This window comes from Bactrocera oleae, chromosome X, assembly GCF_042242935.1.
Source record: "Bactrocera oleae isolate idBacOlea1 chromosome X, idBacOlea1, whole genome shotgun sequence".
Lineage (NCBI taxonomy): Eukaryota > Metazoa > Arthropoda > Insecta > Diptera > Tephritidae > Bactrocera > Bactrocera oleae.
Genome location: NC_091541.1, coordinates 33,658,706 through 33,685,043, shown reverse-complemented (window position 1 = coordinate 33,685,043; position 26,338 = coordinate 33,658,706). Strand labels below are relative to the sequence as shown.

At 36.0% G+C, this 26,338-nt stretch overlaps 1 protein-coding gene and 1 long non-coding RNA gene across 7 annotated transcripts in view; one reads left to right on the top strand and one right to left on the bottom strand.

Moving 5' to 3' along the window:
• Nucleotides 1-26: 26 nt before the first annotated feature.
• On the bottom strand, nt 27-24,700 carry LOC138858019 (uncharacterized). Of its 3 annotated transcripts, none has more exons than XR_011397293.1 (4): nt 23,284-24,700; nt 1,876-2,918; nt 509-1,248; nt 27-454 (listed from the first exon to the last, which is right to left on the bottom strand). It is a non-coding gene; the product is annotated as an uncharacterized lncRNA (long non-coding RNA). The 3 variants fall into 3 exon arrangements; XR_011397294.1 differs by having other exon boundaries at nt 509-668; XR_011397295.1 differs by having other exon boundaries at nt 2,731-2,918.
• Nucleotides 2,917-26,338, top strand: part of rho-5 (rhomboid-5) — a 44,557-nt gene continuing 21,135 nt past the window's right edge. For 2 of the 4 annotated variants that reach the window (XM_070112464.1, XM_070112463.1), the window contains exons 1-7: nt 2,930-3,612; nt 6,836-10,763; nt 10,846-11,187; nt 11,932-12,186; nt 12,246-12,503; nt 13,183-13,506; nt 17,512-18,772. In XM_070112464.1, the coding sequence (XP_069968565.1) occupies nt 6,912-10,763; nt 10,846-11,187; nt 11,932-12,186; nt 12,246-12,503; nt 13,183-13,506; nt 17,512-18,741 (6,261 nt within the window). In that variant the 5' untranslated portion in view covers nt 2,930-3,612; nt 6,836-6,911 and the 3' untranslated portion in view covers nt 18,742-18,772. Of the gene's footprint in view, nt 3,613-6,835; nt 10,764-10,845; nt 11,188-11,931; nt 12,187-12,245; nt 12,504-13,182; nt 13,507-17,511; nt 18,773-26,338 lie in introns of those variants that run through there. The other 2 variants (XM_036376735.2, XM_070112462.1) reach the window with 2 other exon arrangements.

Here is a 26,338-nt window from a genome sequence, read left to right as displayed (position 1 = left end):
ATCAAACGAAATAAAACATATTATTTGGCACAGAAAAAATTATGTTTTTATTTAAACAAAGTATTTATATTAAGATTTTTAAATTGTTTCAATGAATGCAAATAGAGGCGTTGCAAATGAAGAAATTGCCCATGATTCTAACTTTTGTTGGTGTTGAGCACTATAATACTGGCCACATATTAGCTTTGGAAACAATTAGATGCACACTAAAACATTTACTCTAATACATATAAACAATTTTGTATCATTTAAGACGAAATGTTTGTTTCACTTTCCAAATCATTGTCATACATAAATCAGTTTCTAAATTTAAATCACTCAACTAACTAACTTAAGTACGCAATCTAAAGAATCAGGACGTTTATTAATGAAATTATATTCTTCCAAAACGATATAAATATCATGCACATTGTAGGAGGGTTAAAATAGCTTTATTATTTACTACAGGTTTCCTCTGAAAAAAAAATAATTTTAGTTATTATTTATTATTCTATTCACTAATACACACCTGCATATTTTAAATTCTTGTGTGAGCAGTTTTGTCCAGAGCAATTAGCATTGAATATGTTTGTGTTGCAAATTTTTAAACATTGCCCTCAGTTTCGTTGAATAAGCATTTTCTGCATCCCGTTATTTGACATAGTTGCTTAATTGCACCTTACAATTTTCTGTGGTGAATATTTATTAAGTTACCACAGTAAAAAAAGGCATAAATATATATCGTAATTATACTGAAATTTGCCAATAATAGTCGCTTTTTTAAGAACATATATTTAAATAAACTTATTTTATTTTGAAAACATATTAAAGTTTTATATATAATCAATATTTTTTGGACAACTTTTTCATAAATTAAGAGAAAATAGCAAAATGCAACCATTTTCCGGTTAAAAGTCGGCCATCTTGGCTATCAATAGAAACTCAACCCCTAGGCGGACTTGACGTTTCTCCATGGACCCCTCTCAGCTGTAGCTTTGTTTACATCCATCAGCTGATTCTTTCTCTACTCCCCCTTTACGATGGTTTACAGTTCACAATGTGCCCGCTTTCTGTTTTTGTTGTTGTTAACTTTTCCCAAGCATGCACGTAAAGTTTTGCGCTGTGCAGCAATATGCTTTTTGTCCCCCGTGCTTCTCCCAGTTGCCTCTTTGTCACTTTTACTTTTGGCCACGTTCGCTGGCGCAGGGTAGCTTTTATGCAACTTTAACGCAGCGGGCAATTTTTGGTCGCCGCCATTGTTGTTGGTGACTATAGAAAACGAGGAACATTTGTATGGAATTTAATTGGCTGCTATTATTTGATGCTTTTTCGGCTTAATTTGGCAGAATTTTGCGTGAAATAAAATTTTACTAATTAGGATTACCATAGTAAAAAAATTAGAAGTAATTTCGAAATATTCCGCTCTTCTTACATGAGGTTCACCCTTGCTTACTTGTTTTAAATAGAATTTTTGTAGGCTTAAATTAAACAAATCCCAAATATTTATTTTCTATTGGCAGCATTTGCAAGTTAGAGTATCTCTATATTTCTATGCACCCCTGCAAGCCAACTAACGGTTAAATCTCTGGTAAATTATCCAAGAGTTGTACAAGAGAGTTTCTTAAGGCTGGTGGCACAAACACATATGCATTGCTCTAGTAAGGGAACGTATTATTTACTACATTATTTAACCAAAATATCCCAAACAAACAAACATCAAAACAACCTTATGTTATTAATGAACAGAATGTATCAAAACAACGTTAAACGAAACCCGTCGAAACAACCTTATCTTAGAACAAAGGAAATGTACCTAAACAAACAATATATTATATGTAAGCAAACTATTAACTAGTAATAAGTAAGCATTCTTGTTAGTATAAATAGCAGTAATACCTATGTAACAAGTTAGTTAATAATAATAAAGAGTACACATTTCGGTGCAGCTCAAAAATTTAATGACTCATATCGGGTAAGCAATATTAACTCGCGTGTCACTTAATATACATACTACATAGGTATGTATGTATGTACGGGAACTCCGATGCTGATACTCACTTAATACGAAGGGATAAACACACAAAACGAAAAATATCTTAGCATATTGCCTTACAGTAGTTGAAAATGTTGCCATAAATGAGGAATATTATTAAGGAGAATTACTTGGTGCTTTTGAAGTATTTATTCTTAAATGAAAAATTATATATTTGATTGCATTTTCTTTATTGTTGCACATACACATTGTTTTAGTACTAATAGATATAAAATAGGATATACAAACATTATTTTTCAGTATTGATGCATATGGCAACGCCGCCAATGATGTTTCGTGAGTTTATGTTACATACTTTTGGGGTCAAAAACTGAGGCGTTCACTGAAAGTAGGAGTATCAGTGCAAAATAACAATAAATCTAACAAGTGAAAACAGCCTTCACAAAACCAAATCTAAAAAATATAATAACGCATATTTAAATACCTATGGGCTTGTACACTCATGTACATTGTGAAAACTATTTAGTTTAAGTGGTATAGAAAGGTTCAAATATTGTAATCAATAATTAGAGCAAGGCTGTTATTGGCACGTACACATTGACACATACACATACTCTTCCACGTTACATGAGTTCAAAGGAATAATTTACCCATACATACATATATATGTGATGTGTGTGTGTGAGTGTGAACATTCGGATATTCGATTCAGCTTAGCAACGTGAAGCCAGCAGCCTTTGGTCAGTAAAAAAACTCACACTATAGAGTAAATCGCGCTTATTTGCATTCGTTATAAGTATATCGATTATATACGTATTTAACGTTGTCGTCGTGCTTAACGTCGTCGTCATCCGTTGCTGCAATGTCATGCGTTCGGTGTTCAGTATTCGGTCGGATCGCCTTTCGTTAGACCAACTGGCGACAATAATTTTCGATTTTGAACAAACTAATCACAAACGAAACAATAACAAAAAAAAAACATAATTGTATTTAATGAAACATTAATGCGTCAAATAAGTATTTGAATAGAAAATAATTGTACATATGTAGGTATACGGTATAGAACGAAGCATACATAGATGCATACGTAAATATAAAATTTTACAAACACTAAAAAAATATATAAAAAAAATATGTACACACAAACATCTGTACATAATGTATAAGACGTTTAGATTACTAAGGAATACCATAACAAAATCACACGGATAGCCGATTGCATGCTTCATATATGTATGTATGTTTAACAGAGAACAAACGAATTTGCATAGTAGCAAATAGTTCAGGTTAAGAAAAGTGTAAATTAATATCTTTGATTTTGGGAAGAAGAGAAATTTAAAAAGAAACAACACAAAGCGTTATGAAGTGGCGACAAACTAACGGCACTACGATTTGATCAGCTGCTGTAAAAAGACATACATATATATGAGTATGTTTTTATAATAACTCAGTTACACATGAATGTATACACATACATACATATGTGATTTAATGACAAGGGTGTCGTTGCTTTTCTTATGTGTGATTATTTTGATATTATGCCGACATTTCATATTAAATTCAAGTAATTCGCACTGTAGGAGACTGGTGTAGCCGAAAACAGATATAAGCCTATAACTTACGTCACATTTCTTTTACAGGTAAGTCCTTGCAATGTCTGTAAAAAATTGTATACGAATGTATGTACATATGTATATATAATTACGTGAGTTTGAATTAATAATGCAAAATGTATGCATGTCTAATCAAAAGATTGCCACATATGTATGTAAATACTTATACTTATATATGCATGCAAACATACATACATTACATATATTGTAAATTTTTGATTCAACATAGGTGATGTTTAACAATTATACCAATATTTAAATACAATTCGGTCGAACCACTTTATGCAGTATAATCTAGGTGAAGCCTCTTCCGCCCTTTTTCTTATAAGCAAAATCGGACAATAAATATTAAACAGGCACACAATCATAATTCATTATTTCTTCGAAAATATTGCTGTGTACTCTAAATTCAAATTACGGTGCAAGTAAAAATTCGAATGTTTAAATATGAAACAAAAAGTACCAATATTTACTGCTTTGCATCTGTTTGGTATGGAAATAAAACAATATTACCTAGAATGATATTCCACATTTTATTGCCTATTCATTCATCTCTTCCCAATACGTATGTTCCACCATATCTGCCAGTGACTATATGCTATATATTGTATAGTTTGAACGTTTTCTAAAATTGTCTGACATAGCGGAAACGGTATAATGGCAATAAGTGACATATGATTTGCTTTTCATGTAAACAATTCTCATTACCCTAATTCTGAATATACCCTTTCTGCTATGTCAAACATACCGTTAAAAGTAACAGTTGAACTTTTATCCAGTTGAACATATAAAACTTTCAATTTCTTTCTGACCAGTCAAGATTGTTTGCCGCAAGCTTTTAGCAACCTAAGCGTCATATAAATTCTTACCTCGATACAAATAGAAAAGGAGCAGGGGAGGAGGAGTCTATATATCGACGGGAGTCTATATACCGACGGGGTCAAAATGCTCTTCGGAGTATTGACGGGTGTATAATCCAATGATGTAAGCATCTATCTTTCTATTCGCGTATCAAACTCAGCCAACATCATCCAAGCGGAAGTACTAGGTATAGAAAAGGCCTGTGTAGTTCTATTGAATAACTATGAGAGGACACAGAAAGCAACCAAAGATTAATTTCAGCGTAACAATCGCTAGAAGACTTTAAGCTCACTGGCAGGTCAACTCCACTTGTCCATAATCCGAAGCGCAGTTAATACCATGTCAGCTGGGAACGGTCAAGATAGAGCTTTTTACGCATTTTGAACAAATGGCTCAGAACAGATGGAAATCAATAACCAACTTCAAGATAAAGAAAGAGATATGGCCCAATTATAACAAGACTAGAACTTATTAAATAGATTCAGATTGTTTTTCACTTTCTCTGTGAACGCCCAGTTTTATCACAAACACGACACAGAATATTTCTAACCCAACAGGTACCAAACCTTTAATGGCTGTGTACAAAAAGAATATCATTCAACGAAATAATAGTAATACAGCTCTGAAAAATTTGAAATTTACACTTAGAAGTAAGACTAAGCTTCTCCTCCTACTTAATCAAACAATTTCCACTAATTGTAAGAAGTCTTGTTGTCCCAATCTTGTATTCTATTATTCCTGCTCAGAAATAGCCTTCAAGGTTTGGCACTTTGTGAATATATTGTATAACGTCAGAAACACGTTTACTTGTATCCCAACAAATGAAAGTAGCAGTGACGTCAATCCATAAGAGTTAAAAAACAAATGAGCATTGGAACAAATTATATTTTTTAAGCAGTATTAATTTGATTTCCAAATAAAGAGGAGATCGAAAATGATTTATGTACTTTCTTCCATTTTAAAGAACTAAATTTCCAACATAATTATTTTTATTAATTTATTTTTAAGAATGGTACAATGATTTTCTGTTTCTTCTAAAATTCTGCTTCTACTAACGTACATGTAGTGTTGGACAAAAATAATAGAAACAACATCCTCTTCTGATCTTTTAAGTAGCCACTTGTTTAACAGAAATAAGCCACAATTCCGCGAATATTTTGCGTTTTTCTGTTAATTCCATAAAAGAGCTCGATTACCTTTTGAATCGTACTTCATAAAAGTCCTTTTTTTGTCGAAAGACCTCAAGAATACCTTGCAGGCATCAGTGTCCAGTCGGAAAATAAGAAATATACTTATTGAAAAGGACTTGAAAGCACGCTTATGTATATATAAATACCGTAAAAGGCTATACTTTCCAAAGGTTCATACAGCATGTAGAAATTGGAATAACGTACTGTGATAATATAATATGAGGATGCTTTTGCGCCTGAGGAGTTGGTCCGATATTCTGGATAACAGAAAAAATTTACCATATTCCGAAAAAACGGAAACGGGCCATAAAATGGGAATTCAAGCTGTATAATGACTCCAAATATGCGTCAAAACTTGTTAAGAAATGGTTCCGGGACACTAAAATTTTCGGCTACACGCGACCTTAGCTCTTCCTTACTTGTTTATTATTGAAATTGTAAGCTTCTTAAGGGGCACGACTAGTGTGACGTTTTCGAAAAATCGAATTTTTCTATATCTCAAATAATTTTTGATTTACGGTCTTCTAAACTGTAGTCGCTCAGTTCAATCAGCTCCGTCAGCTTATTTTTAAACGCCTTTTTTTTCAAAACTGTCTTTATGAAATTTGCTTGAGGGATTACTCGGTGACAAATTATCCGATCACTATCAAATTTTTTCTTTATGTTGTGAATATAGTTCTCCACAAAATGACTTGCCAGTTTTTTAACCAGATCAAAAATAGAATTTTGGCAAGCCAAAAACGACCGAAATTTTGGATAAAATCAACTTAATTTTTAAAAGCGCCGCCATTTTGGCATTTTTTTTCGATCGTAGATCAATCTACGGACAATATCTTCTAAGGGAGAATTTGATTTTTTTAAGTTTCATCCAGGAAGAAGGCCGGAAGGAACAGTGGATGACCTTTTTTCTCCACAGTTGGAGATTGCGTGTAACTTGAAAAATATTTAATTTTTCTCTTTATAAATGTTACTGTGTATTCTTAAAATATGAGTAAATGTACTCTTAAAATTTTAAACCATTAGTTTTTTTTTAATTCCCAAAACTCGCCTTTTAATTGGCTGTCACTCTAGATGTGTCGTTTAATTAAATAAGCATGATGCATACAAAATATATTTTTATTTATTTTCATTTTTTATTATTTTCATTAATTTTTTTTATGGCAATTAATGTAAATTGTGTTTTTTAATTTATGTTAAAGCTTCGCTACAGCGTACAATTATCCCCCCACATGCGTTGATGAAGTTACAAACACTGCCGAACCACGCTACCAAAGCATGATCTCAACGAACGCAACGAATTGTATTGACAATGATCATCATATTCATCACCGCACTCACCACACAGCAACGGCCGGTTCTCAAACTTGTGGTATTAGCTCGGGAGTTAGCAATAACCGACGTAACATGAGCAACACCAATGTGTGTGGTGTACGCTGTCGTTCTTTATTGGGCTATCAACCGCATTTGCAGCTTATCAATGATGTTAATATTATGGGCAGCAATAATTGCGGCGATACGGGGGCATCTGGAGGCCGTTATAGTCCACATCCGAATGAGATGTTCTTGCAGCATCATGGTAAACTCTCAATTCAATCAATTAATGGCTATGACGATTCAACGAATTGTTGTCTGCCGCCACCATCGCCAGCGCCGAACAGTGATAGATACATAATAGGCTTAACATCATTGCAAGGTTCTCAAATATGTGGCACTTCCAGTAATGGTAACTGTTTGGACATGCATACGACATACGCTAATTATGATGGTGGCGGCAATGTTGGAGGTCAAGTACATCAAGCTAACGCACAGCAAATACATCAACATCTACATACACATCATACGGCACAATCGCTTTCTTCATCCACATCAACATCTCCGCTGGCTGTTTCTGGTAATTGCGCCACAAAATACGTAGGCAGCATGCAACAGTGTTCCATTTCACCGAATACTCGATTTCGCTTATCAGACCGATATGGTGAGGTGCCCTCGCCTAAATCACTAATTTTAAATAGCCCATCCACCATTGGCAGCCAAGGCGTCTTCGCTGCGGCCTCGGGCGAAGTCTCAACACAGCCTGCCAGTGCAGCACGATATGCCTCTTCCTCACAATTTTTAACACAAAGCACACCACTGGTGACAAGCGACACATACACATACCTTTCGTCAACAGTGCATACGCCTGTAAAGCGCTATGTGCCGACCCCACCACCGCCAAACGAACTATACACTGACATATCGATACAGCCGCCTACATCGACGCCGCAAACATATGTAAACAAATGCACAAATAATAGCAGTGTGATCAACGGTGGTATCAGTGGAAATGGTACAACGCAACATGTCAACACACTGCCCTTCCGCTTACGCATGAAATGCTGCGCCAATGACTTGGCACATTCAACAGTGATGCAGGCAGCTAATACAAATACCTCGCATATGACGCGTAGTCTTGAGCATCGGCCACTCACAGTAACCGACTACTATGTCACATCTCCGCGTACTCGACCATCCTATGGCAATAGTACTCACACTAGCCATAATGCTCAGGGTGGTCATAATTCCATTAACAACAATTGCTTCAATGTTGTTAACAACAGTAATATCAGTGCTAACGGGATAGGTAATTCAAAATGCGCTACAGCAGCGGCAAAAGATGCTTCCATTATCATCTTACAGGATCAACAAATGCCAACAAATGAACACTTGACATCGCTATCTAAGTTGCATAACACATCCAGTTGTATAACCTCTGCGTCGACGGCTTCTTCAGCGTCAACAGCTGTGGCAGGCGGCTCAAATCCTTTATGCGTCAGACCGTCGACTGCTTCACCACTGTCTATTGGCGCCAACGGTATGTATGTAGTCGGCAACAGCCGCTTAAGTACAAACGGTGTCGCTCGTGCTAATAACTCAAATGTGATAAATGACAGTAACGGCCGCATTTATACGACGCCCGTCACTCAAATGGATGCTAACTCTGGCGGAAGTGGTGTTGGTAACAACAGTAGTAGCAACATAAATTCTGGACTCGGTGCAGCCACCACTTGTTTGCATTGCAACACAGTACGACGTACAACCGGCGTTCATCAGACCACTCAGACAACAGGCCCGATCAGCCCAATACCCATACAGCAAGTACTGGAGGGCAATAATGCAGGAGTCAGTTGCAATGGCGTCTTTCTACAGAGTAAGCTGGAACAAACTTCACTTTCACTATCACCATCCACCAGCGAGTCGCATATTTCCCCACAATCGCCATCAGCAAATGGAGCACCCAATTCTCGAATACCTTTTCGAAGTAAAGGGAATGATGGCAGTGGCAACAACGGAGTTGAGGAATTGCTACAACAGCAAGGAGATCAAATGTATGTGACTCCAAAAGCCCTCCATCATCCAATGAATGTAATAACAGAGGGCACTTACACAGAGCACGTTGGTATTGCTGGGAACGGGCAACTGTGCAAGCAGCAACAGCATCAACCGTCTTTGAATGGCAATCGGCAACTACTGCAACATTCGCCTATGCAGATGCATCATCAACCACAACAGCCCTCACCAATACAACAGCTGCCTGTACCACAACAACAGCAGCAAATTCAACGCTTTTCTCGGAAGAAACGTTTGAGTCAATACATACGCAATGAAATAGCCCGTTTCTTTGGTGTAGACGCCAGTACGGAAGCTGAAGAGTTTGCTGTTTGGCAAGGCCGTCAAAGACGTTTAGCCCTCCGAAGATTTGGTGCGTTGAAAAGTGAAAATGAGTTACATGCTGAAATGAACAACAGAAATACCAGTGAGATCAATAATCGCGTAAATTGCTATAATGGAGCCGGTGGTGGAACTAATCAACAATACCATCAACATCATTACCACCCTTCGGAAAGGCCTGATATATTACCCGCTCATGATACGGAAGGTGACGACCTGGCAATCGAATATTCATCGCGACGACGTCATTTTTTATATGCCGACTTCCAGTTAGGAGATCATGTTGAGCGGAAAGCCTCTGTCGGTACAATGATTATTTCTAGCCTAACTTACATCGTACACACTCTGAATAAACGACATCAACGCAACTACCGACAATGGTCACGAAGCTTTGCGCAAGCTCATATAAATCAAATCAATAGTATCGATAGCTCGGGTGATATTTTTGAAGGCTTATCAGCGCTACACGAAGACGAACTATTTTTCGACTCTTCAGGTACTGAGCAAACTCTAAACAATGGCAATGTAATTGGTTCGAATAGCAGTAATGGCGCAACTAGTGACTCGTTGCAGCAATCGAACACTGTGAGACCTGGTGATGGCAGTGCCATGATCACCAACAACAATGGTTTGAAGATACTTGAACATCATCGACAAATATACTTGGGTGAACGTATGCACGGATGGCGTACTTCGGCGGTAATGGGTAGCAGTGGGAAACATGCCACTTCCAACACCATCACTTCCAAAAACGGTGAACAAATAACTGCGCCCATGTTGCTGCAGCAAGCCGCAACCAGCAACAGCAACAGTGGTCAACAATCAAGTAATGTGTGCAGCACTAGCGCCTCCCACCAGTCCAAGAAGCCAACGATCGGTAGTCATAATGCCGCACCCTTATTGCCAAACGTACATTCAACAAAAGGAACACGCGCTAATCGCATATCAGCACAACTTCTAGACGGCGTACTCGAGAATTCGCGTCGCTCGATTCAGCGCAAAGTTAAATTGTTTACTGTTAATGATTTAGACGACCGTGCCGATCATCGGCCATTTTTTACATATTGGATCAACACAGTACAGACATTAGTTCTCTTATTGTCGCTTATTTGCTACGGTATTGGGCCTATAGGAATTGGAGTGGAACAAAAAACGGGACAGGTATTGGTTACAAGCCTTAGTTTACAAACAGTGCAGCACACCGAGCAACGCAATTTATGGATAGGGCCGCGAAATAACGACTTGGTACATATGGGTGCCAAGTTCGCGACTTGTATGCGTAGCGATGTACGTATCATGGATGTGCTACTGAAGACGAGGCGGCAAGAGCGTGAAACAGCTTGTTGTATACGAAACGACGATTCAGGATGCGTACAAAGCTCTCAAGCGGACTGCTCTGTGCGTGGACTATTCCCAACCGTAAGTAGAAATCCAATATTTTATGCGCAAAATATATATATATATATATATAGATATAAAATAGTTTTAAATTTAATTTTAGAAGTCTATATCAACCTGGAAGAAATGGTCGCCTGGTGAATCTGGACCAGGTGGTCGTATTTCGGGTTCCGTTTGTGGATTGGATCCTAAATACTGCGATGCACCCGCATCCATAGCACCCTATGAATGGCCAGATGATATAACAAAATGGCCAATTTGCCGGAAAACAAATTCATTTTCACAACGTTTTCGCTACAAAGATCACACCGCCGAACACATGGTATGTGAGGTCATAGGTCATCCGTGTTGCACTGGAGTTTATGGAGAATGTAGAATAACCACTCGCGAGTACTGCGATTTCGTCAATGGCTACTTTCACGAAGAAGCATCGTTATGTTCACAGGTGAGCTAGATATTTGGTAAAGTTTGAACCGTTTATCAATTTCTTGAATAAGATAAGATGAACGCTTATTATGCCGGCTAGAGTGGACTCTGAGTTAGAGTACCTACCGCAAAAATTAAAAGTTTTAGTTTCGAAAAACCCTCTAGGCGTTACCTGGAGAAAAGTATTATCTAACTAATGAATTTAATTTTTTTTACTTCGGATGATCCAGCATGAAGATATGAGAGGCACCGCAGTTATACTTTTTTCCAAGGCACATCCGAATAATTGCCTCCATTTCTTTGTTTTTATACTCTCGCAACATGTTGCTACAGAGCTATTATACTGTTGACACTTAACGGTTGTTTGTATCACCGGAAGCCAGTTTACCATAGATAAATATAGAGTTTTATATATAAATGATCATCCTGTGACGAGAAGAGTCAAATTGCGGTTGACTGTCTGTCCGTCCGTCCGCCGATAACTTGATAAAAATGGAGAAATTTTTTATGAAACTTTGTATGTATATTCCTTGACACCCAAATTGTGAAAGTATTGAATGGTCGATTGAACTTAGTCCTTCATTACTAATTTATAAAAAATTTTGCAAACACCTTAATTTTTTTCAGCTGTTTTATTCCTTACAAATTGCGAGCGTATAAAGTTACACCCGAAATTAGCGCTTGCGTGTTTGTTTATTTATATTTTCCTGGAAAATACGGCGCACTTATATAGCATCAACACATAAAATAACCATAATTACAGATTTCCTGCTTAAACAACGTCTGTGGCATGCTACCATTCATATCTGGTGAGGTGCCTGATCAATTTTACCGGCTATTCACATCACTTTGCTTACATGCTGGGATTCTTCATTTGGCCATTACTATCGCCTTTCAACACGTATTTCTAGCCGACCTGGAGCGTTTAATAGGCCCTATCCGCACCGCTATTGTTTATATTGGCTCAGGACTGGCTGGCAATTTGACAAGCGCCGTATTAGTACCATACAAACCAGAAGTGAGTTCAACGAAATATTATTTTACTTGCTAAATTTTATTTGATCATCACATATTTAGGTTGGACCATTGGCATCATTGTCTGGTGTAATTGCATCCCTGATTGTGTTGCTAATACTTATCCACTGGAAGCAGCTACGTAAACCGCACGTTGCTCTATTCAAACTTATGTGTATAACAGCACTAATTTTTGGTGTTGGAACACTACCTTGGCAGTTGAACTTTGCAGGCCTGTTGGCGGGCATATTTTGTGGAATATTCTTAACCATTGCGCTGGTACCGTTTGTCAGCGTTAGCAAATATGGACGAAAAGCAAAGGTTTTCACTTTATTGATCGTATATTTTGTTATTTAAGAATAAGTAAAGCATGCATTCCACTAATTTTGAAGAAAAATTAAAATCGTAGACGTGGAATAGGTAAAAGGAAAGGTACCTCTATTCCAAAAAAGTTGTTAAATTTTTAAGAAATTAATTGATTAAAAAAAAGAAAGGAATTGATTAAACCATTTTTGTCTATTTGCTTAATTCAACAAGTGAGATCTGAATAAAACTAAAGTAAGCACGTAGTTTTCAAATTCTTAAAATTTAGAGATTCTTTTCCGTCTATTTGTAACGTGTGCCTTTACGTCCACACTATATGGCTACGCTCGCTCTTATTTACAGCGCTTCATGAAATCACAAAATAAATATGAAAACTTAAAAAAAATATTTAGAAAATAGACAAGTTTTTAAAGAACTTTTTTATTTTTGATCTAGTTTTAATGAACCATTGATTTTGAGCGACTTGGCATCGGCTCGCGTTTTGACATTTAGCTGTGATAAGCCAAATAAGTATATAATGGCACAAATTCCAAATGTAATCTCAATAAGTAAAGTCTCTGGATAGCTCTAATGAAGTGAATTGTCCAACTCGTTACTTATGTTTTAAGTATCAGCCAAAAATTTGTCTAGTTTCGAAATATTTCTTTTCAATTTTGTTTCACATTTTAATTTCTAGATAAATCTTATATGGTCCTGCGTCATCTTCCACCTGTTTATATATTCAGTATTGTTGGGTATTTTCTACGTATTTCCAACCGAGTTAACTTCATTAAATGTAGGTGAAGTTTTAAAAACAAATTTCAACTCTAATTCAGGCGGTGGCAGTAACGTTGCTGACAGCGTAAGTGTTGGGGTTGGAGGAATCGGCCGAAGTGGTGATATGCCTGCTGGTATCAGTAATGGCAGAGGGTATAATGGCAAAAACAAATGGTACCAATCGATGCAGCAGCAGCAGTATTACTACCACCATCGTTCCAGTGATATAATTACAAGTGGAGTGGTACGTATACATACACATATATGCACATAAATACGCCTATAGCAAGGTGTAGTAATGAAATAGGCTGAACATAAGATTCAAAATTTCCACCCAAAACAGAGCTCTGAATTCATGGGCAAATTTTTTATACATATTATAAATAAACGTTCTGACACCAATTCTTAGAAAATGCTGGTGTATATAACGCTCACCTGCACCTAAATTAGACACTTTCTTATTGTATTTTACTTAAAACTTGAATTTATCCTTGTATTTCATTTCGATAACACAGTGTAACAAAAAAGAATGGAGCCGAAATACCTGGGTGAAGTGAATTTTTTTTTCTTGTAGGTCTGTCAAGTTGAACGAGAATTCAATTTTGGAATTTGGCAAACACCCCCAAAATCTCGACTTAATCTTAAAAAACCGATTTTTCGTACTTTTGCGCACTATTAGCCTATATCTTAGCTTATTACCGATTTTTAAAGAAAGAGGAAACTCAGACCTTTCGAATGATATACAGATGTTTTCATAAAGCTTAAAAGATTTATTTGTTTTTACAAAACAAACTTAAATTTTGTTACCCTTTTTCTCCTTTTTTCGACTTTGGCGATATTTTCATACACTTTTTTATAAGAAAACTATATGAGTTCTGATTGAAAAAGTACGTTTAACGCCGAGTTAAAAGAATATTTATTTTCAAAAATCGGTAAAAAATTGACTAAGTTATTACACTTTTTATAGAAATGAAATTTTTGCAAAAATTTCCAACGAACATAATTGACCACTAAATATTATGAAATGAAAATATATTAATGGAAAAGTACTTAGGTTATCATCGTCAGTTTCACGTTGTACAGACCATCAATATTCTGCCATCATATTATTTTATTTTTTACTTCCAAACTTTTTTCGATCGTAGCCATTTCTTGTTGGAAGTGTTCGCATTGTTCTTCGCTGAACTGGCACAGATTATTTGGGAAGAAGTCCAAATGCGAAATGCATTTTAAATTTTATTATGTTTGCAACCCTTTTCACCATATGCTCTTAAAAATTTGTTTACAACCGTGCTATAGTCGTCGCGTCTGTTACTCCCAACTAAATTATTACATAGCGCTACAAAACTCTTCATTGCACGTTTCTTAAGCTTGTTCATAAAATTAACATCGCTCCTACGAATTTGAGCGAAGAAAAATACCTATGTATGTAGTTATATACATATGTATATTATAGAGACAATAAAAAAGAACTAGGTATGAAAACAAATTAATAAATACCAGCATTTTAGCTTCACTTAATTTCACGATCCATCAATGAAAAGTCGCCATTCATCTGCTAATTATGATTTAAAGCTGAAAATAATTTGGGTACATTTACACAATGTAATGGATCACTGTCATTGCCATCAGTTTTAAAAGTTTCTCAAGTGTGGTCGCTTTTTCAACCCATGTAATTTAAAAATATTTTTCCACGAAATTCCACTGCTTTAGTCGTGAACCAAGGACTTCAGATTCTAGTTTAGATAAATGCAAACCACGCACGAGATCGACGAAATCGGAATTTGAAACCAAGTGCCGTTGCGTTGATTTAGATTTACCAGGAAGGAATTATTTCGCTACTACAATAAATATTAGGTCAAGTAAAAAAGTTCTTTCGGTTCGGTTTTTATTTAAGAGATGGAGTTATTGTCCATAGTACTAGTGTTACGTATCGCATCATGTCATACTATACGGCGCTGAAAACGTGTTTATTTGCGCTAAAAGTTTGTCTCTGACAGTTTTTCGATTGATTGACTCAGCACGCTGTGAGCGCTCGTATATTTTACAATTTTTCTTCGATCAAGGCGAAAAAGCAGCCAAAGCGGCTGAAAAAATGAATTTAGTTTATGGGCTCGATACTGTAAACGAACGTGTAGCACAAAAGTGGTTTGCTAGGCTCCGTTCCGGTAATTTCGATGTCAAAAATGCACCACGCTTTGGGAGGCCTGTCGTCGAAAATTGCGATAAAATCATGGAAATAGTGGAAACAGACCGTCACGTGAGCACTTATTTAATTGCTGAGGAACTAAAGATAAGCCAGAAAACCGTTTGGAACCATTTGCATAACCTTGCATTCAAAAAGAAGCTCGATGTTTGGGTGCCACACGAACTAACCCAAAAAAACATGATGGACCGAATTTTCATCTGCGAATCGCTGCTGAATCGCAACAAAATCGACCCGTTTCTGAAGTGGATTGTGACTGGCGATGAAAAATGGGTCACTTATGTCAACATCGAGCGCAAACGGTCGTGGTCAAAGCTCGGGGAAGCGACCCAGACGGTGACCAAGACCGGATTGACGGCCAGGAAGGTTTTGCTGTGTGGTGGGATGGGCAAGGAATCATCTACTGCGAGCTGCTCCCCTATGGCCAAACGCTCAATTCGGCCCTCTACTGCCAACAAATGGACCGCTTGAAGGCAGCACTCATCCAGAAGAGGTCATCTTTGATCAACAGAGGCCGAATTGTGTTCCATCAGTACAACGCCAGGCCACACACGTCTTTGGTGACGCGCCAGAAGCTCCGGTAGCTCGGATGGGAGGTCTTAATGCACCCATCTTATAGTCCGGACCTGGCACCAAGTGAGTCTTTTCCTGTCCATGGCGAACGTGCTTAATGGTGAGAAGTTGGCCTCAAGAGAGGGCTGTGAAAATTGGCTCTCCGAGTTTTTTGCCTATAGGGACGCAGCCTTCTACGAGAGGGGTATAATGAACAAGTTGACAACAAGTTTACTAACAAAACGGCGCATATTTGACTTAAATCGGACAAATGTACACAAAGTTGTCATCATTTAAAAATCAATAAAAAACCGAACGAACTTCTTACTTGACCAATATGTTTCATCAGCATCACTTTTTGTAGGCACCTCGGCATTTAAGTATTTTGGTTTTTTAACCGTAACAACATTTCTTAATTTACATTTTTTCCACGATTTAAAATTGTGACCTGAAACGTTTGTTTGGCAAACATAGCAATTATCTTGTTTATGATTAACCTGATAATGCCAAGTCATAGGCGCAGGGCAAAGTAATTGATTGATGAACTTTCCATTTTTTTAATGTTGTGCAGCAATAAAGCAGTGACTCGCACTATAAAAACGCACGGTATTAAACGTACTCTTTGAATCAGAACTCATATAGACCTACAAGAAAAATAACATGACTTCCTAGGTATTTTGGAGTGTCACGCTGTGTGATTAACACACTGGCGAATACAGAAATGTTTGGTATATTTTCATTTCTGTGTTGTATACATTTATCTTTCGGATGTAAACGAAGTGGAATGTATTTGCTTTCTACACCGAGCTACTTCATCATCATACTCGATTGGTGTCCAGTCATAGCGCAACCGCTGGTACCTGTAAAGCCAATGATATATCAAGAGGGGGCACCCTTGCCCCGCTCACACCGGAATGGGAACAATTTGGATCACCATAGTCATCTGGCGTTTTAGCACTGGACCAATGGCTCACGGGTGCACATAGCAGGCGTTGGTCCCCGCTCTTGTGGGACTGCAAGATCCTTTTAGCCGAGTAGAACCCACAAGATTTATTGAACTACTTGCACTTGTCAAATTTCATCTTGCCGCAATTGTTGGGAGTTCTTGCTGGACATTGTTTAACAGACTTTCATGCGGTAAGGCTAAAAATCATGTCGGATGCAAATTGTCAAAGTTTTATGGAGGAAGGTTATGTAGAAACATCCAGTCACTTTCTCCGCTATTGTCCAGCCTTTGCAAGACTGAGGTTGAAAGATCACGGGAGTCCTACCTTCAGCGAACATGGAGACATAGCCGTCTCAACAAATTTGTGATAGGATCAAAATGCTTTGTCGGTTAGTGAGGGTCTTAAAATCAATTATGTAGGAGTTTTAGGTACCAAACGCACCAGCGTTCTTTGCGGGGAAAGCTTTCAGTGCTACATATTTAAACAGTAATTGTACAAGAACTAAATGTTTAAGCCAATAAGTTTTCTTTGTTTTCTTATTCAGCATTTACGGAAGGAACCATTACAAGTGCAGCAAAATGAAATGAGTCCTGTTGCATCATTTTATCATTATGGTTACCATTTGAATCGCAGCAATAATCAAATGAGTAACAAATTCAAATATAATCCTTATAATAACGGTAATAGTAAAAACACCAGTTTCACAAATTATTATTTTGCGAATAACATCAAAAGTTATTTGAACAGCAGTAACAAGTCGCACCATATAACTGACGACAGTGAAATGTTGTCATATAATGCGAGGCCTGTCAGCAAAACCATAGAAGTTGAAGAGGGATTGAGAAATGATAGTAATAGCAACACCAACATAATCGCGTATAACATTAATAAAAATCAAAGAACTGGTAAAGAAAATATCGATGATGGAAGCAATAACATTGACATTGACGTTGTTGTCGGTGACATGACAGTTGGTAAGCTGCAGTCGTTGCAAACAATCAACGCTGTACAAAACCAGACGCCGAATTACAGTAGTGCGCGACATTCATTTGGGAAACAAACTAACAACTTGAGATATGTTGGAGCCAGTGACAATACTAACTGCAGCAGTAGTAGCAGTCCCATCTTCGAAAATCAGCAGCTACAGCTACAACAACTAAAGCTAATCTTACATTCAGGACGAAAAAATCCACGCTCTAACAATGATCTTCCAAAATTAGCTATCAATGTAAATTCGTTGCACGACAGCGTTGACCTGGACGACATCGACGTAGACAGCGAACTAATGTATATAGTCGAAGCAGATACAGACAACAAAGACGCACGTAGAAGACCGCACATAAATGCAGGTGAGAAAAGTCAGTTCACCGTCTATTTAAATCATACCAGCGGTTCTACGTCTACCAATGATAAAAATATAAATAAGGCTTCAACCAATCCAAATGTCGCAAGAGTTGCCAAATCCAATGTTCGTTTAGGCACAAAGCCATTCCACAATTTTATAGCTAGTCAACAACAACGACTACTATTAGTATCAAATTTTGCACCTCCAGTTAATAGATTGTATAAAAAAGTCGCAGCATTAGCAGATACAGTTAATATGCCAGTTTCGGCTACCAGAGATCCGGCAGCAACAGCTACTGGACCAAGAAGCACCACATTGTCATCAGCGGTTAAAGTGAAAACAAAACCCGAATTAATGAGCACAGCTAGTGTAGCTGTACCACCACAACAAAACCTACAAATAGCAACAGCAGCAACAAAACACCATTAACACCAACAAAACAGCAATGTACGTCAACGGGGTATGAGTATAATATATATAAAAATAGTATAAATACTTACAAGTCATTTCACAAACAATAGTAATTTAAGTAGCGAGCAAAAGAGAAAACAAAGCCAAAAAAGATTTCATTGTAAAAATAATGCTAAGCACAATTTCCATTTATTGCGCATACTATTACACATATATACATACAATTGTATATGTGCATTCATACCCATATACATATATACATATGTACGTACATAATGGCTGACTTCGAAAACGTCAATTGCAATATATAAGGCAAAGTAAAATGTTCTGTATTGTTTTTACAACGCATTAAACCGGCAGTCGATGCACAAAACCAAAGAAAGTAACGTATCACAAATAAAGTTGATGCTTTTTTACATTTTCATACAACATTTTCAACGATCGCGGAGTCAAATTGTATAATTTGTTATTAGGTGTTTTATTAATATATTCTTAATTTGCATTATATTCAGATATTATGGCAAATGATGTACTTATGATAACAAGAATATAATATATTTCGCTATATAAACGGAAAAAATTATTTATAATTACCATAAATTATTTGGTTTTATTCTTAACATATTTTATCTGTTTACGCTCGCATAAAAAACTTTATTGTGAAAGTAAACTTTGCAGTAAAAGTGTTCTGTAACGTCAAATTATACAACGCGTCATTTTGAAATATTGTTTGACGTTGCACACGAAGATTTACATATAAATACTGTAGTCATACTGTATCGATACTTTACAGTAAAACGTTTTCGAAGTCAGCCGATCGGTAATACCGACATAAAGCAAAAACACTCTGAAATACCAAAAAGCAGCAATCGCTACGTGATCGCTAATTAAATTTACGATTATCCGTTTTACATCCCAAAAGATAATAAATCCCTACAGAAATTGGCTTTTTAGCAGACCCTATCACTTATCTTACAGTCGTTTTCGATTCACCATATCTTTATATCATTATTTACAGCTTTTTCCAAATTTAAGGCATACTTTTATAAACAATTTTTATACTCTTGCAACATGTTGCTACAGAGTATAATAGTTTTGTTCACCTAACGGTTGTTTGTATCACCTAAAAGTAATCGAGTTAGATATAGGGTTATGTATATATAAATGATAAGGATGACGAGACGAGTTGAGATCCGGATCTTTGTCTGTCTGTCCGCCCGTCTGTCCATGCAAGCTGTAACTTGAGAAAATCGTAATGAAACTTTGTACACGTGTTCTTTGGCAAAAAAGTAAGCATAAGTACGTACATGGGCGTAATCGGACCACTGCTACGCCCACCACACGAAATTGAAAATTTTAAAAAATTAAAAAAAAAAATAGGTTTTATGTATGTAACTATCACCCAAACCATTCCAGCTATACCCCCCTAATTTGCACAGGACAAATCATTTCAACACTTCTTGCGACAGTGTTAAAATTGGTGAAATTTGTTGATAACCACGCCCATATAACGGTTTTGTTAAAAACTACTAAAAGTGAGATAAATCATAACTAAATGCGTCACAGACATTAAATTTTACATCCAGGATGGTACCAGAGGGCTTTATAGATGCTGATGGACCATGGGCGTGGCACCGCCTTCCTTTAGGTCAAATCGAATATCACCGGACCCACTCCACCAATTTGAATTAAATTTGGTAGAAATCGGACTGCAACCACACCTACTTCCCATGTAACACAACTTTAAATTCCATCTGATTTTTCCACTTTCCAGTATACAAATCAAGCATCAATTAATTTATCGGGATAAAAACTTGCACGAATATTGCATTTAAAGTATGCCATCTCAAGTCTAAAAATTGTCAAAATCGGGCAATAACTATTCAAGCCCCCGATACCGGAAATATAGACCCCAGAGTCTGACATTTTACCTAAAAAACCGCTTAATGTTTTATATATTTTATTGAAGTTAGGAGAGAAATTTCCTGACAATAGTATGTCTGTATGTCAGAAATGGGTTAAATCGAGTCAATTTTCCCTTAGCTCCTATATACCTAATAGAAAGATTTTCGAACTTCCGGTTGACTTTATAGCCCATATATCGGCCATAATGTGAGTTATCTTAGTTAAATTGAGTTGCACCCTTGTACTTAAAATGGATCAAATCGGGTGAAAACTTGCTCTAGCCCCCATATAACTAATATCAGGATTCTCAAACATTCGGTTATCTTTACGCAATATATATTGGTGATGAGGTACCTTAATGAAACTCCAAGAGCGTTTGTTTCTGTTAATAATATGTAGTAATGCCAAAAATTGATAAAATACAACACCTAACCTCCCCAGAGATAAACTCCGACTCCTTGTCGCGCTCTACACTGGGCACTGTAGGCTCAAGAAACACCTGTCAAACATGGGCATGGCTTCTTGTGGCAACTGCCGATTCTGCGACATGGGGCCGGAAACACCAGAACACCTGATTCTATATTGTACCGCAATTTGTAGACGCAGGCTCAAGGCCCTCGGTTCCATTTATGTGAACAGGGATCACATTGCCTTAATAGCACCCAGCAAGTTGTTGGAGTTTTTCAGGGTGCTGGGACTTTGGGAATGCATGTGATGGAGGAGAAGGCACAATAGACCCTGGGTCGCAGTGCAAACCTCACATTCATATTCTATTCTATTCTATCTCCCCTATACCTAGTAAAAGATTTTCAAACTACCGGTTGGCCTTATATCGTATATATCGGTCAATATGTAAGATATCTTAGTAAAATTAACTGAACGTATAATATTGGATATGTGAAATTATATTATCCTACATATAATAATTTCCGTTATTCTAACAAACCCTCAACAATTCCGAACTTCGGGTTGACGTTTTGCACACCAACTCAATAAATTAAATTTAGTCTCTTCGGGTAAGTTTATGTTATATATATCTCATTTGGAGGATTATTGTAATATAATTTTCGCTGACGCGAAGTAAGATCTTGTAATAAAGCTAAGTGAGCCTATGACCTTTGTTATAAGTTAATAAGATCCAATTTGATTGTAATTCATTTCGTCGTATAATGAATGTTGAATTATTACGCAAAATTTTTTTATATGAAGTTTTGCCAAGACCCACCGGCTTTGATCCTTGCAAGTTGAAAGAGTATGAAATAATCGGTTACAGACCATCCTTATTTATTTTATATATAATATTAAATTTAAAGACATTGTTCATGCAATAAGTACAATATACTCGTATTTGTTCTCTTTTTATGTTATGAATTAATAATTTTTATAAGTAGTGGAAAACGATGCCTTGATATTCAGTCCAAATAACCCATCAGCAAAAACAAATATTAATCATCGAAAATCACTTTATTGTTTTCCAAATATTCTTCATTAATATCTATACACTTTTGCATATGTTTGAACCAATTTTCGAATCACTTTGGCCTCTCTGAGGTATCTCCAAAACATGCATTATGATCGTATAAATGGTCAGCGTGACGAGCTGTGTCCATTTAGCTACATCCGTCTGTATATACGCGAACTAGTCCCTCAGTTTTTGAGATATCGATCTGAAATTTACCACACGTCCTTTTCTCTTCAGTAAGCTGTTCATTTGTCTTATCCGCCGATAACGGACCACTATAGGGTATAGCTGCCATACAAACTGAACAATCAAATTCAAGTCCTGTATGGAAAACATTTTTATTTGACGAGATATCTTCACAAAATGGCATAGATTAATATCCAAGCAAGAGCTACAATCATCGAACAAATGGTTCAGATTGGACCACTATAAAATTGAAGTTTTACATTAAATTTCCGTAAAGCTTGCAGCTGCTGTTATCTAACCCCTTAATATGTCCATAAGGTCGCACATCCACTTGTACATTAAATTCTCCGATTATAATCACAATTAGAATAGACAAGACAAAAAACAATATCTTAAAATGATTATAATTATAAATTGACATCGAACCGGTAACATACAAAATGATAATCAGATGCCAAACTATTACAAGATTGATAAAACTTTCAATAAAAATTTTAAATATTTATTCTGATGCTGGTTTCACCTAACAAGAGTATGTTCAGAGAAAAAGTAGAATTTTGATTTTTTGCGGGCTGCGAACATTCGATTATCGATATTTTGTTATGTTATAATCGGACACATATGTTTATCATGTGCTGGCATTAGGAGCCAATTTCGATTAGTAGTTTGTTTTTGACAACAAAATAGGTTAGTCACGTCTTGTGTGCTCTTCAATTTTTGACTTTTGAAAGAAACACATGCCATTCAATTTTCTCGAATGTTTTGGGCATGAAACGTGTGGCAACGAAGTTTGTTCGGAAATTGCTAAGTTTTGTCGCATTAGTATCGCTTAGGAGGGCCAAAAACAAAACCGTAATCATCCATGAACAACCGTATTCACGAAATTTGGCTCCCTGCGACTTTTTCCTATTGGACCAAGTGTATTATATCCGAGGGGGAATACTTTGAAGGGGACAAAATAGATATTGATAAATAAATTAGTAGTTAAAAAAAAATGCAAAACTCACATTTTCCTTTGAACACACCTCGTATATAGTGTTGAATGTTGTCGAAGACACGATATTCTTACCTACGCAGCAAATAGTTAATGTAATCGCCAATAAATATTCAGTGATTGCCACTATCAAATTGTGTACTGAATACCTAATCAAGAAACCATACTATATAAGCTGTCTTCGATACGCCATTTTTCTACCCGCTATCTTTACGCAAAAGAATTATAAGTAAAAGCAAAAACAAAGTTATCAATAAAGTGGTTAACCGCTATCTTCAATGTTACCTAGTTTTGTTTTGAATATTTTACATCAGTTTTACTATTGTGAATAGCTTATGTTTAATGACAAATTAAAATACAAATTTCTTTTTATTCTCAAATTTTAAAAACTTTAGACTTAAAATCGGTTATAACAGGGATTAATAAAACGTTTTTGGTACGGAAAACATAATTTCAGAAGAAATCGTAGCACGATTCCGCATGAGTCAAGGAGCATGGGTTGCATTGCCTGTTTGTTTGAACATCTCGGATAGTTTCCTCGATTAGCTATGCTCTAACGCTTGGCGAATCGAAAGCAACTATAATCACTCTCAAAAATTATAACAGATAGATTCTCAAAGGAAACATATGAATCAAATGTATGTCTATAGCCGTCGCGTATGTTGGCATGAGTGAATTAAGTCGACAACATGGTAAAAGTGAACAACGAAGATTCGAATGCTAAAATCTACATGGCCCCAATCGTTTCATAATCATCCTATCTTATCTATTTGCCTATTTTTGCTACACTCAAATTTATCTTTTGTTTATATAACGGTCAACATTTCTTCATTCTGCAAAAAAGCTTTGAGGGCAATATGTGACTGTTTATAAATGGACGTCATTCATTTGAATTTTACGTTTTGCTAGGTTTTTTTTAAATGATCCATATATTTAGCGACTTTTTGCGAGACAGCATAAAATGTACCATATCCGAGCTGTCCTCTATTACATATTGTTTGCAATACGGTTTTTAGTAAGAAATTTATTTCAATACTTTTTATTGGTTTTTAATTTTTGCTTCTCATCCTCACACATACAAATGTTCATCCCCACCTCCAAAAAAAAAATTAATTAATGAAAAAGGATATGAAGTAACGTAAACAAATCGAACATACACATATGTACATATGTTCAAAGTCACAATCTTAATCTAATAATATGAGATATAAAGAACCATAATTTTTTTAATATTAAAATATATTATTAATAATGATTAGCACCTACATTTACATACATACACACAAAGGATAAGTGTCTGGTGCCGTTGTTGCAAATAAACTTGAAACTACTCAAATTTGCTTTATTTTCCTTCTTCCAATAGTATATATAGGTACATATATATTTTTGATTTATATAAAAAACCTAAACAAAAAAGCAACAAACACGGATTAGCTGTATGGGGAGTAATATGATATAAAAATGTGCATAAATTAAGTATAAAATTGAAAATAAAACAGAGTATTAAACTAATAAAGAACTGTTTTCAATCTATCAAAACTTCATTTTCTTTAATTTATTAATGAATACACCCTTTTTTCGGAAGGCAAGATCTATTTTTTTTATTTGTATATATTTTGAATTCGGAAGAAAAAGTATATCGGTGTCTCTATTCAAAAAGCGAAAATAAAAAAACCCATTCCATACTTGTTCGATCTAGAGAATTGGACGTAGTCGGACTCTCTCATCTCCTATGTTTTCATAGGATCAATGGTTCTGATTCCACGGTATGCATTCTCGATTGATCTTCCAATGAGAAGGTTTGGATCTAAATGGAATATATGGTAGTTTTCTTATTGATCTAAGATCAGTACTTCCTTTTCACCCTTTACTTCCGAGTGAAAATAAGTAATTCAATATCGCTATTGTCCGAATAGATAATCTATGTCTTCTTAGATCCATGCCACTAAAGTGGATGTACTAATAGCTCTTTGGGTGTAATAACTCTTGCATAATCAGCTGCATTATGAGCGGAACTAATGTGATGACATTGGGCACGCGAAAGTTCCAGGCGTGGTATGGTAGCAGGCTTGTAAGGTGTCACCTTAGATAGACGTCTTCGAGGAAATAACCGCTGCATACGTGTGAATTATTATCGCAAAAGCCATCATTTCCACCCACCGTTCTATGCGAACTTTATTGAGCTCTGGAAGCAATGACTTAATTTATTGGCGGCAAAATCGTCAGGCAAAGTCGAAAAATTAAGGATGATCTACCCTACTTATCTCATTCATAATACTAAATCTTTAATCCTACCAACAACTTTTTAAATTACGCAATTGTTAGAAACTTTAATATAAAATTAATAAAACAAAATAAAAAACCTTAACTTCAGTTGCACCGAAGCTATAATACCCTTCATAAATAAAAGTTTCCATACAAGAACTTGATTTTTATCGGTCAGTGTGTATTGTAATACATGCAAAACTTCATGAAGGTATCTCGCAAATAAAAAAGATCTCCAAGCAAGGACTTAATTTTGATCGTTTGTACGGCAGCTATATGTTATAGTAGTCTGAAAACAGCGGTTCCGACAAATGAGCATATACTGGGTAAGAAAAGGACGTGTGCAATTTTAATTTCACTATGATCACTACAAAGAAATGTTTAATCAATAATTTTCAAATTTTTAAGTAATGTTAAAATTTAAATCCCGTAAATACAGCCAATAACGTTTTCATCTTTATTCGTAAATAATAATTTCACTGTAGTGAACAGCTTACTATAATATAATTCAATTATACCGACGAATATTTACTTGAACATGAGTATTTCGTGTGGCGCTAATATAACAGATAAATATGCTAGTATGTGGCATTTTATATGGGTAATTCCATCCGAAATTTACATTCAAAATTTTCGTGCAAAACATTTTTTTGGAGGTTCTTTATGGCAAAATATTGGACACGTATCTTTTTATTTCGACACAAGTTGAAAAACTTTGGAGCTAAGAATTTTTAAAATTTCAACGTTAGAAAAAAGTACCCTTAAACATTTGCGTATACGAAGAAAATTATTTAAATATACAA